Raw genomic sequence first — 14,160 nt, forward strand, 5'->3', positions numbered from 1 at the left:
AGGACTGTAGTTAGAGTGGAGAAAAGAGCGACACTGAAGCAAATGTAGTGCTGCCAACGACCAGCTCGAAGGACGATGACATCGTCGACAGAAAAGGTCATTCAACTTCGGTAATTTGGAGATATTTTGGCTTTTTACGATCAGACATAAAACAGAGCACTTTAAACTTTGCAGTCTGAGCCATCTTCTATGTGTGTTTTATCACACCGCAGTATTTAATTTTTCTATTAAGATATTTATTTTGTAAATTTTACTCATGACATAAAAAAGACTTGAATACTCTCTACCTCAGATTTGTTTAATGTTTCTGCTGTTTGGCAAGTGTTTGTTGTGTTCTTAAAATAAAGAGTTGTTTAATTTACCAATTAACTGTCTGGTTTCTTCAACCTTCACTCAGGAGAAAAAATCTGCCTTTAAACTTGAAAGAAATAATGATTTGACATTTATCGTGATAATTATCGATATCGACTGATATGAACATTTTTATCGTGATAATGTTTTTGGCCATATCGCCCAGCCCTACTTCTATATTTATCTTTGGGGTTCACAAACATTTTCTCAGCACTGTGTTAGTACTGTACCAACAGTAATCCTGTACCACATGCTACACTGATTTTCTCAGACACACGCACTGCAGACACTGAACATTTACAACAATCACAAATAAGACAAGAGACAGGTACTGTGACTTAAAACAGTTTAATGTAAATCCAAGACAAAGTGTGATTACATTTCTACACATATACAATATGCATATGTGAGCATACAAATTCTGATTAATAACTCGATTCACCTTGGAGACCGAAAAAATGATCAAAAGTAACAGTGAATAACAAGCTATAACATAGTTCACCACAACGGGAGCCCCTTCTCACCCTACAGTTAGTAAATATAACAATTAAAAGAACTATATTCTTCTATAACGAATTTTCAGTTAAAATCTTCTGTAAATTTACAATGCTATTATTAGTTTGAAGACTAATATAAATTCACTCCATTTTTCTACAACGAAAATGATTATTAAGAGAAGCACACAATGTCTTAATGGTAACACAAGCCTTTAGTAGCAAGTACTCAACTGGTTAAGAATTTAATTTATTATTATTTTCAAACATTCTATAAGCCAGTAAAATATCCATTCTCATAACATACTTATAATATGAGACTAAGGAATAGGATACATATATTTCTACATCATCAAACTGATAAAAGAGACATTACACTTCTTCACCCCCCCCACCAAAAAAAAAACCCAAAAATGTAAGAAGGACAACACAGCGAAAGAATTATACAGGAAAATACTGCTGCACACAATAGATTTCACAAAGATAAACAAGAAATAACACTTCATACAGAAACCATACAGTAATGGACACAAACACAGTCAGGGTTTGATGCATTCTTAGGCTGAGAGGCGTTTATAGAAAAATATTTTATTCTTTTTTTGTGTGTGTGGTTTATTGACTAAAGGTTTACTGGAGATGAACAGAACAGCAGGACTGGTTGATGGGTAATGAAAAGACGAACTTTATCAGTTTCATTTTTCTTTATGACCTCAGGAATGACGAAGTCTGAATGTTAATATAGTACTAGCAGTGACTGTGAACAGCTAGACCACAGCCTGACATTTTTCACAGAAGAGAGTATTTGCCATCAGGGATACCCAATGACATACCTTTGGGTGTCACTGGGTATCCCTGTGACATACTGGGATGCTGACATACCTTTGGATAACAAGAAGTGCAAGTACCCATTAAATGCCACAAAAAGCCATTGCAGAAGACAAAGCAAAGCTCAAGGATTCATCACTGAGTTGACTTTTAAATCAAGTTTTTCTTTTGCTTTTACTCAACACTGAAGTTCTGACTGCTAAGAACACTGGGAGAACAAGTAAAATCACATCCCACTCATTCAAAAAGATAAGAAGCTATGAACACAGTGCACCTCAGCAAAACCTCTTTGCATTTTGATGTTTATTCATAATTTTTTGGTTCTCTTAAGAAATGTGTAAAAATGGCCAAATTACAACATTTGGCTTTGTATGTCCAGAGATAAAAGGATGGCATCAAACCCCAAATCCGTGCTCCCCTCTCCCTCCCAAAACAAAAAAAATCAGTAAACGAAACAAGCATCACTTGAAATCCAAACACACACACACGTACACTCATGCCTTCAGAAGTGTTTCAGAATGTCTAAGTACTGGTTTGAAAGGACCTCTAATGTCAAACATCTTAATTACTGTACCTCACTGCCTACAAGAACTATACTTGCCAAACCCACAGCCTGAAGAGGAGAATGTGCTTTGAAGTTATAATTCTGCTTTCTGTATAGGTGGCTCGTCATCACAACAGGATGCTTTTTTAAGCAGTTAAAAACATTTTGAAGGGTCACTTTCAATGATTCTGCCTCAGAAAACCAAGTGGATCTTGTACACAAAGCTTTCTGGTATGTAGTTAATATAAAACAAAATAAATAGCAAAACTGATATTTTTTTAAATCTGAAGGTTTTATGCAGTGGTAATGTTTGAAGCTATACGTTTTGTTTGGTTCTAGTCTAGACGGCTGTAAATTTACTAGGCTTTACAAAATGGCAACACTAAACATCACTATAATTTTTATCACTCCTTAAAGCTTTGAGAGTAAAGTGGGACATTTTCATGCAGTATATATAATTAATCAATTGAGGGCTGCTGTTATCTTTTTCCTTAAGAAATTTCTTTCACAGATATGGTTCACATAGAGAAGGTAATTTAATTTTTTGTTAGCACGTTTGGGCAGTTACAATACTGCATGAGATACAAATTCTATGTTACTGTAAATTGCAATCATTACTGCATATGGTACATTGAACAAAACACAATAATGAAAACATTTTCAGTACTAAAAAATAAATTGACTGTTTCAGATCTTTTGCTTTAGCACTTAACAAAAACAAGGTTAAATGGTGTAGGGTTAAAGGGCTGCTCATAGCTTGCACACCACACAACGAAAGTATTTCAGAAAGTACAGAAGAATATATTAAAAAAAACACAATCTTCTTTACACATCTTCTCTTTTGGAAAATGTAGAGATGTCACACTATCACCAAAATATGAAGACAAGCTATGAATTATTGTTAGTATTGCCTTTGCCTCTGGGATGGTATTGCATTTATAATGGAACATTTATTCAATAGCACACAGCAGTAGTAACAAAGACCTACACTCTTTTTTTCATAAGAGAAGAAAGCATTTCCATTACTGGCCCCTAATAATGAAAGAGAACATTTTTGTATTTTTTTCTATTTACAATCACACTGTTAGTAACAAAATTGAAATGCTTTCATTGCATTCATTATTAACATTTTATTAAGATCTTTCCTATAGTTAACTGCTATGGCACTAATGTTGGGAGTTATGTAAAATATCTATTACTGATGAAACGCTATGATTACCACACATTTTTAAAGCCTTAAAAACAATGCAGGAAAATACATTTGTCCTGCATACTTAGAAAAATAAGCAAAAACACAAGAGATTTTTAAGGTTTGGGTTTAAATGCTAAAAATCCAAAACAATTTAAATTTCAGTAAAAAAAAACATAGGTTCTGGGACTTCATAGCGTGAATGAAATAAAGGCTGAACGTCTGAAAATCACATTCTTGAAGTGAAAAGAATGCTGAAAATAAAGAAGGTATACAATTTCCCCACAAAAGATGGTGTGTTTTGTGAAACTATATTGTGGCATCCCCATTTTCTGTTTGGTGTGTGGATACATACATATCTCACAAACACCTGTTGGGAGAATAGTTGGCAAGTACAGTATTTTATTTATTTTGCTGTTGTGTGACATGTAATACAAAGCAATTATTCAGAACACAGAAACAGACAAGTTAAGATATTATTGCCGGTTAATTCCAGGTAGTGAGGGTAAATATAATCTAATAGTTTATCATTTCTTTGGTGGGAAAAAAAGCCTTAAATAGGCCACACTGTTTCCCCGGCTGGGAGGCAAACTGTGCAGCGGACAGGTGCATCATCTGAGTGGAATGTTTGAAAGATGATTCTCTCTAGGTAGGATTCATACAAAACAGGATCTTTCTCGACTGTGTGCTTAAACCGGGCTGTTTCCACAACGTAAAACCAAATGGCCTACCTAACAATACACTTTATGATACAGTAGTTTTTGATTGCATGAGACCCAGGAATCATTGCAAAAAGATTTAACTGGTGCTGCAAAATGTGAAATTGTATAAAAATCAAGAAAGGCTGTAAATCACTTCTAATCAATTTTAATTGTTCTTTGGGTGTGGGGATAATGTTAAAGGCATAAAACCTGGGTTCAGTGCACTCAACTTTGTCTCTTTTACCTACCTTACACAGTCTCATGGGACTTTTTCTGTTTTTCATGATACTGGAACACTTTTTACAGCAGCTCTACACAACTGATAAATATATCCCTCTTTAGGACAGTTAATTTTAAATCAACTGTTGATTACAAATAATATTTTAAATGTGTTTAAAAGAAAATCAAAGCTCATGCTGTTAATACACTGAATAGGATCACTGCAACAATGTAAAACACAATGGTACCAAAAAATCCCCAATCCTTTTCAATTCTCAAACCTACTAATACGTTTCAGCAAAGTGGTATGAAAGACAAAATGGGTAACACACGCAAACTCACAGTCTCCAACATGAATACCATCACTGTGTTGAATCAGCTGCTAATATGTGCCCAGTTCAGGAAAAAATAAAGCCTGAAACACTGGTTAAAATAAAGCTTAATTTGAAATTAAGCAGAAAGTACAACAAGCTTTGAACCATCAATTCACAAAATGTAGCTATCCCTTTTACATGTCATTAAACATACACAAGATTGAAATAGCTAATCACTGTACTAACAATTAAAACAAAAACAACAATTCCAGGTGTATGCTAAAGCACTGTTCTATTTTTTAGTTAACATCACCAAGAAACTGCAGAAGCAGTAAGAAAAACCTTTATAAAACTAACCCAGACTGCTTTCAGAGTACCATATGCATTCAAGTAGCACCCCACACAATTTGTATCTTGTAGTACCATGATGGTTTTATGTTCCAACATACTCTTTCCCAACTTGCAATACTTAAGTCCCATAAAGATGCAAAATTTCACTTTGTCCTTCTCAATTCCTCAACTGATCAAGCCATCTTATTACTCAGCCTCTCCCTCTGCCCCGTCTCAATTAACATCAGACCCCTGATCCCACAAATCCCCCAGAAATATTCTATTTCACTCCCACTGAGAGGTTCCGGAAAGGTACAGTATCAGGTCAGCCTCTTATTTCTTTTCTTTTGTCAAACACTGGAGCGTATTTAGAACTCTATCATTTTTTTTGCGTTGTTCAGTTTATTTTTCACAAATTACATTTAGACTTATTCAATAAAAAGTCTATTCACATCTATTACAACAGAATTAATTTAGATTTAATAAAATGTACATCATAGTTTTATATGGATGAAATATTATCCTGTTTCAAAATCTTACATACAGAGCTACCACAAAAATAGCTTAATAAGCATAATTGCTTGTGGGTATGCATGTATAATGTAACATTGCCTATTTTAACCTTATTTTTGCCAGTTTTTTAAATTATTTTAAATGTATTCAGTGAGGAAATACCTTGATGACTACCACCAAGCAAAAAACACTTCAGGCAAGCATTATTTTAAGTACCAGTATTTTTTATACAGGCCTCCCTATTAGAACTATCCTATGTTCATGTTTTTAATTTAATGTTTTGTTTATCATATTTCATTTTATATGTTGGATTTCAAGTTAATCCCTGTGGTAGCTGAAATGACTGAAAACATTATTTTTTAAATAGACCATTCCATATTTAAGAGGTGATATAGTATTTTCATTACATCATTACTTTGTAGTACATTAAAATACTTCCATTTTCTGTGCCATCTGCAGATTTATCCTTCAGTCTATTGTAGGATGTACTTCTCAAAGCAGTTAGATTGTTCCAGTATTGGTACCACAGTGACAGAACCCTACAGGTTATATACACACATGGTATACAGAACCGCAAGCAAGTCACTACGTTCAACAGAAGTAAAGAATAAAACGCTGGTTATTCTTATACATTGATAACTTTGGTTCAGTACCAAACGCAGTTCTTCTCAAAAACTTATTTAGATACCAGCATGGTGAGATAATATACAAAAACACATCAGGATAACTTTTGTAAATCATGCAGTTCATGATTTTGTGTATGAATATGCAAATATATATGTTAATATATATATATTAATATGATGCTTAGCTTACACCTGGAAGTTGAAACAGGGTTGTTATAACAAGGACAATAACAAGCTATGAACTGGCTTTCAAACTAGCCCCTGTTGGTTCTGTAAGTTCCAGCGAAGTAAACTTTAAACTGTGTCTGTAAATCTGTAAGGCACTACGAGGAAACAATGTCAAAACCTAAGACTATGAGTATTTAAAGTTGCACAAAGGTGCAAAGGATAGACCACACACAAGGCGACGTTAGCGCACACACACACCTAGACGATCACGTTGTACATGCCTATGTTATCATAATCACTTTGTGCAATCACATTTAAAGAATAGAAACAAAATCTATTGGTTTCAGAGAAGTTCTTCACAAAAAAGGGTGCATACTGCTACATTCTAAAGGGGCCCAGCTAAAATTCCTACCTTGAAGGTAATAAAATCAGAAAAGAAAGTTTTCCTAAAAGAAAATAAAAGCTATAAATTATTTATAAAGTATATATATTCTTTTCAGAAAAACTCATCCAGTCATCTGTCAGAACACGGGTGATTCCACCCAACTTACAATTTGGAAATGGTTAAGACAGTTCAAGGCCATTGTTTTTCTTTGAAGAGCAGCAGGTATCCTTTTCGCCTCATCCCCATCTCACTAGAGGTCACATGGACAGTGCATGACCTCTGTCTTCAAAAGTCATATTGGATTAAGAAAAAAGAAAGGGGAAAAATAAAAATAGCCACCTTTCCCATAGGCCTTGACAAAGGCCAGGCTGCCCAAACAAATAAAACAAAAAAAATTGCCTTCAAGGATTTTTTTAAACCTGGGAAAAAAATAAAAGCACTGGCCCTTTTAAAGATCCTTTTAAAAGAAATAATCCTAAAATCCTACCCCCTCTTTATTCAGAGAGGAGTTTTCTTTTTTCTTCAAGTTTAACATGTCATCTTAATTGGATTGCATGTTTCTTTTTTCAGTTCTCTTTCTAAAGCAGCGTTGGTGTGGCTCCAGTGTTTTCAGAGGTAAGGGTACTGGTTCACCTTGGTGGGACTCAGTGGATATCCAGTGTAGACAGTGGAAGCTGGCGAGGCGCTAATGTAGGTCTGGTGGGCGAACTGTGCCTGGTACTGGCTGTGGTGGATGGTGGGAGAAGGAAGCACACGGTGGCCCATGCTGACAGGGACCTGGTGGACGATCCCAGCAGGGTAGGCTGTGTGCTGCACCGCATGGCGTGCTGAGCCCTGCGAGGCCACTAGGTGAGCAACGGTGCCTGTGGAGCCCAGAGCTGTGGGCGTGGTATAAGTGTACAGGTGTGGTTGTCCAGGAAGGTGGGCGGCCGCAGCTAGGTGCGGGTGAACAGCAGTGTGCGAAGGACTGTTGTGCGGGAAGGAGTAAGGTGCCTGTGCTATAGTTGGGGTGATGTAGGCCTGCTGCCTGCGGTGGCCCCCATTCCTCTCTGCTGCCACATGCTGCTGCGCCTGTGAGGGAGATTGAAAAAAAGCTGAAAGAGGCATACTTTGGATCATCTTGCTTTCCTTAGTGATGCTGTCTGCTGCCTATATAAATGAGCGGTGCTGATTAGCAAATTGATGATGTTTGTGGAAATACCAAGAATGATCACCGTAGTCCATTGATTGTGTAGACAAAGTATGTCAGTAAAATATTTTTGTACCAAAAATCTGACCTTGTCTTCTATGAAGTCACATACTCTTTATGAGTATTATGTGCTTGTACACGCATGAAAATGCACCGGGTTTCGTCTCAGCTTGATCAACAAAAGCTGCACAAAATTATACCTGCTCAAAATAAATCATTGGCCTTTTTTTAACCTGGATGAAATTATGATAAATTCATGTATCTGTATATTGATAGGAAACCATGTGCCCCAAAAGAGACCTGTGCAACTGTCACCTGTATTATTCCTGTATATTGCCAACATATTCTAAGGTGTGGAGTAATTACAATTAGTAATGCTCAAGCACCAGGACAGACTTTTACATTCACAGAATAAGCCTATAACAGTAAAGAGGGGTGAACTGCATCAGTGTGGTGAATTGGAAAGGAATGTGCAGTTCATACTAAAAAAATAAGAAAAAATAAACACAGGTGTGAAGAAGTTTTTTCTTAACACTTTCAAGGGAATAATGTAAGCATATATATACGTTTTTTTATTAAAACAATATATACTGGTGTTTTGAATAAGTTTTACCAATGAAATTAAAAAGGATGAATTTAAAACATCCACATAAAAAGAGGTATGAATAACAACTGTCTTTAACTGTTACATAATGTATTTTGTGAGTGAAATATACACCCATGGGTGGCCCAATGGTTAGCATTGCTGGCTTGCAAATCTGGGGCCCTAGGTTCAATTCTGGACCTGAAGTGCTATCTATGTGGAGTTTGTATGTTCTCCCCTTGTTCAAATGGGCTTTTTGCTGGGTGCTCTGGTTTCCTTCCACAGCCCAAAGATTGGAGGTAATTGGATTCTGGCTCTGCTGCGTGTGTATCTGTGTGAGCCCTGTGATGGACTGGCATCCTGTCTAGGCCTAGGGTGTATCCTAAATTGCACACATTGTTTGCCGGCATAGGCTCTGACACCCCCCTGACCCTGAATTAGATGGATGGATTATACACTCATCCTAAATGGTTTATTATCTCAGAGATGCCATCATGCATCCTGTTAATGCTGTCTGTTGAGTGGTGCACACCACAGCAGACTCTCATTTATATTCTTGCACGAATACAGAAGGTCTTGGCAGAGACAAATAATTGTTTCAAGTTAACCTTTACTGTTACATGTGTCATAGAATTAAAATACCTACTATCAAAAGATTATCTAGAGCTGGGAGTCAAAGTCATTTGTATATGTATTTTAGGCCAGATTTGGTTTAAATGTACTTCATTTGGGTCATACTGTACATATGATGTATCATCAAAATATCATTAAATAGTATAATGTATTTATAATAGTATATTATTATATATGTAGCATTATTATAATTTTATACTAGTGTTTTATGTAGTATCCAAAATATCTCAATGACATGAGTGCCAGGAGATGTATATTGAGGCAAATATACCAGGGAAATATATGACCCCCTGCTATATGAGCATTTGGTTTATGAATTTTCTCTATATCACGGGCTCTTCTTCCTGCATCCCTTTTAATTTCACATCATATGTTGTCAGTACATTGTTACAAAAGCAAAAGAAAATAAAAAAGCACTGATAAAGGTGAGTACTTGAAATACATTTGCATAGCCTTAAATTCAGATGCAACATGCCACTGTACAAGTTTTGAATTTTTCTACATTTTACATGTGGAACAGTTATGTTTTAACTACCATATAAAATTAAATGGGATAATTATCACAATTATAAATTATGATAATTATACTAATTCAAATAATAAGTACAGTAATTAATTATATCAATTATGATTATAAACAGGATAATCTAATAATAATTTAATTAAATAATTATATTAATGATTATAACTATACATGGGATAATTATACAATAGTTTTCGTAGTTTGATAAATTGTGTGCTTAAGGTAATGAGTATCACGGAGCAAATTTCTAGACCACAGATCTGTTAAAATTAACAAAACACCTGTGATGAAAAGTGAAAAGCGATTCAGCAGGTTTCATATTCTGCATAGTTTTAGTGTTTTTAACTGGGAAAGAACTGGCAAAAGGCATGTTATAGTTATTTAAATTGACGTTATAATAAAAATGAATAGTATATATAAATTTGCTGGCTTTAATTTGACATAATAAAGTTTTCATGGTGAAATTAACATTTACTTATCAATTTGCAGCTCCCCACTCAAATAAATTCACTTCTATTACCTTTACTATTACACTTTGGTAAGTCATGCAAATCAAGCATGTCAGCTTTTGATTTTATGAAGAAACATAACTTCTTCACTTCTCCTGGACCACACAACATTCTTTACTTTTATTTTCTTCTCTAACATAATTATAATGCCCATTTTACTATGATCCAAACTGAGGGCCATATGTTTGATCTTTATAAATCCATATAATGAAGGACCCAGATTTTAACAGAGCAAGCTTCTCTTTCTAATGTTTATAACACATCTAGAGAGGGCACAGGTCCTAAGGGACACAGAATTTCAATTTCAAGTTTATTTTTGCCACAGTGCAAAACAATGCAGTATGTGCAGCAACTGAAAGAAATCACAATTGCTATTATTCACCCAAGATAAACTGGCAGTACCTAGTAACCTGTTTTCCAGGTTATCTGGGGCCATATGTTCAATTCCAGATCTGGGATGCTATCTGTGTAGAGTTTATATATTCTCAACATGTTTGTGCGGGTTTCCTCTGGTTTTACTCTGATTTCCTCCCAGTAGGTTAACTGGCTTCTGAGGAAATTGGCCCTAGTGTGAATTTGTGTGTGTCTATCTGTATGTGCCTTGCAGTGGACTTCTGTCCATTGCTTGCCAGGATATGCACCGGCTCTCCTGCGAGTGAGTAGTGGATATAGTGGATAAAGCAGTTATAAAAGGGGTGGATGGATGGTATTATAGAAAATAAAAAGGATAATTAAATTTGGATTTGTCTAGCAATTACACTGTAAGTTTATGTTTATGCTTTCATGCAGTAAACACCTCTACTGGAAACGGAAATGTTGCCGCCAATTTACCGTGGGATGGTTATAAGTAGCTTGTGCCACTGTGGTTGTGAAGTATGTGGTTGTGTGTGTTTGTCCATACCTGGCTGAGGTTCAGAGGCTGTTGCTGGAAAGAATGTGTCCCGGTTCTCTGCTGCCTATAGGTGACGCCCCCAGCCGAGCTCCCTGAGGAGTGACTGTTGGCAGGAACCACTGTGCTGGATGTTTTGGATTTGTATGATGAAGACTGATGAACACTTGTGTCTGAAACAGATGAGAACCACTCTTTTAAAAGGGAATTCTCAAAAAAGGAGAATTAATTTGTATATAATTTTCCCATTGCAAATATTTAAGACAAGCCTTACACAGACTTTAATAAACAGGTGGACGAAATAATGGAAACATCTAATGAAAAAGGACTCATATTTTGTAGTAACTAAATTGCAATTAAAAAGGATTCTATGCGTGTTTCATATAATTTCAATACTGATCACCAATATGTTTCCGTTATAAAAGATCTAACACATTTTGAAAGAGGTCAAATAATTGGTAATTCAGGTAAGAAGAACAGTGTTTGCAAGTCAAAGCTTATTGACTGGGATAGACTGACACTTAATAGGGTATTTACTGTCAAACCACAAAGCAATGGAGTCAAAAATTATCTCAACAGAAATTGGATGGCGTGTACTTCACAAAGCTGATATTTATAATAGGGCTGCCATTCTGAAACCACATATAACCAAGATCAATGCACAGCAATGCATAATCTTGCATAATCAGCATTAAACCTGGACTTTGGCGCAGCAGAATAAAATGATATGGTTGGATGACTGGTCGTTTACTCCTTAAGTGCATATACTGGAAGGGTTTATGTTTAGAAAGCCAAAGAAAGCTTTCAACCCACACTACGTGTTACCAACTGTTACACATGATGATGTTATGGTATGGGCAGGCATCTCATAGGAGTCAGTGGGTCAGATTGGGTATGGAACATACAGTAGAGTGTGGAGTAGATTTCTACCTCCTTCATATCTCGAAGAACTGAAAGCTTTCCTTGTTGAAGAATGTTTCAATATTCTAATAGATATAGTTCAAAACTTGTATAACAGTATTCTAAGAAGGACTGAAGCTTTTCTGAAGGCAAAGGGTAGCTCAACTCCTTATTAATAAATATTCATATATTTCTGTGTGTTTCCATTATTTTGTGCAAAACCTGTATATTGACATGACATTAATTTTCCTAGGTAAACATCTTCCCCGTGAAAAATAAATTACACGAACTCATAGGAACTGCAAACATGACAACACAGATAAAATGCAGTACCTGGTACAAGCCGTTCACATTCAGTCAGAACTTCACTTGACTGGGTTTTGAGTGGTGGTATGATTATGGTGCGAGGGTTGCCATTGCAGTGGTTGTCCAGTGTTCCCTTTGAGTCAAAAGCATTCCCATTGGCAAGGCCAGAGCGGTGCTCTACAGCATAGGGGCTGTTGTTACTGGAGGAGTCGGAGTCCGGGGAATCATGCACTGTGACACAGCTAATGACATTCTTCCTCTGTTTGGACATTGTGCTGCAAAGACAGGAGCACATACTATCTCAGTTCTTAATTTCTTTCAAATTTGATTGCAATCTTCATAGTTCATATTCATAAGTCATGTATCACCAGTGTGACACTAGAAAGTTAACATAATATGTTAATGTACTTTAACAGGTCATTTCTAGCTACTTCCAAAAATGGCACAGTTGGTATTCTTTTTGTTTTTGTTTTTTCTGCACTTTGGAAAGTGAAGATGTTAGTGATGTTCTCCTCAGATACCACAAGAAAAAGTAGCATCCCAAGATTACTATAATACTGTTTTCTGAGCTTTTACAAGGAAATATCCTCAGGGACCTTGTACTTTTTTGTGATATCTCACCTGGTAGCGGCCTGCTTCTGGTCTTCTTCCTCGTCAGTGTCACTGCTGATAGTGATAACACTGACAGCAGGGCTCGGTGTGTCCGGGATGACGATGGTCTGTCTCTGGTGGTGGTCTCGTGTGGTGCTGGATGCTGGCTCACCCCAGCTGCACGCCACAGATGCAGTGCAGTTTGAGGAACCGGTCTGGACGATGGCGCAGCGGGGCGGCGTATTCTCCTTCACTCGCTTTGAGCGCTGTGGAGAGCCAACTGCCTGTGAAGACGACACATCGTACGCCGACATGTTCCTGAGGGGACACAGCGAGACCACAACAGTTTGATAAAATAATGATTTAAACCTCACTTAATTCTAGTTGTGCTTAGCAGATTCCCATGACCTCAAGTAAATAAATAGTCTTAGTTACATTTCAAGGAGTAATTGCAGTGCTGTCCCTACCCATGTTTTTGTCATAATAATTCTTTAACAGGGATAACAACGTTATTTTTATATTTCGAGGTGACAATCACCACTGGTAAGTGCATTAAATTAAAACACATTAAATGTAAAACGTTCCAAAGTAACTAGTAAAACCTCCAATTTACGTCACAACACAGACTACATTTTCAGGCATGCGCAGCGCCATATTTTGCCATTCAAAATTTCTGGTGACGTGAAGCAGCCTTATTACATTGTAAACGAGCAGGCTTGTGAACTCTTCTATTTTAATCCCTTAAAAAATACTGCTCTCGAAATCAAGATAGTTTTGTTGATAAATGGCAACTCTGCATGCAGATCTTGTTGGAAAGTTTCTGTGGTAAAATGTCTGTTGCATAACCTGTACTTAATTCACCCATACATCGCTTGACATTAGTCATTAGAGTGACTAGAGCGCAGGAAGGGGCTGCATCACGTTGCAATTTGAGGGAACTCTCGCTCTTGCCTGTGGTGAGACCAGGGGTTTGCAACAACATGGCAACTTACAGTACAATACTTACACAATACTTTCACAAAGTTCATGATTTTGTGCTTAATTTGAAATTTGTAAAATGTTTCTGTACCACCCATTAATTTATTGTGCTACCAAGATTTAAGAACCGGCTAGAGAAATTGGTACTGTGGTTTCCCTTTAGGTTTTCCCTTTAAAAAAAAGAAATTGAATCTAAATTTCTATTTTATACTCACCCACTTTGGAATTGCCAATTGCTTATCAGTTTGACGCATTAGCTACAATTCTTGTAGTTTATGTGGAAAATAATTACCTACAGACACAGTCCTCCAACATGCTCAACTGGCAGTGTAATTATTCTTTTTTATATAGCGGAAGCCCCACAACAGTGTGCAGGAGAGTAAGTACTAATTGGAGGAGA

General features: G+C 36.4%; 1 protein-coding gene across 2 annotated transcripts in view; it reads right to left on the minus strand.

Moving 5' to 3' along the window:
* Nucleotides 1-683: 683 nt before the first annotated feature.
* The window catches only part of hipk2 (homeodomain interacting protein kinase 2), a 110,932-nt gene continuing 97,455 nt past the window's right edge, over nt 684-14,160 (minus strand). For both annotated transcript variants that reach the window (XM_088922979.1, XM_088922978.1), the window contains exons 12-15: nt 12,813-13,100; nt 12,219-12,466; nt 10,998-11,158; nt 684-7,730 (exon numbers count right to left, since the gene is read on the minus strand). In XM_088922979.1, coding sequence (XP_088779105.1) covers nt 7,269-7,730; nt 10,998-11,158; nt 12,219-12,466; nt 12,813-13,100 — 1,159 coding nt within the window. In that variant the 3' untranslated portion in view covers nt 684-7,268. The remainder of the gene's footprint in view (nt 7,731-10,997; nt 11,159-12,218; nt 12,467-12,812; nt 13,101-14,160) is intronic.

This window comes from Atractosteus spatula, chromosome 8 (genome assembly GCF_055471065.1).
Source record: "Atractosteus spatula isolate fAtrSpa1 chromosome 8, fAtrSpa1.hap1, whole genome shotgun sequence".
Taxonomy (NCBI): domain Eukaryota; kingdom Metazoa; phylum Chordata; class Actinopteri; order Semionotiformes; family Lepisosteidae; genus Atractosteus; species Atractosteus spatula.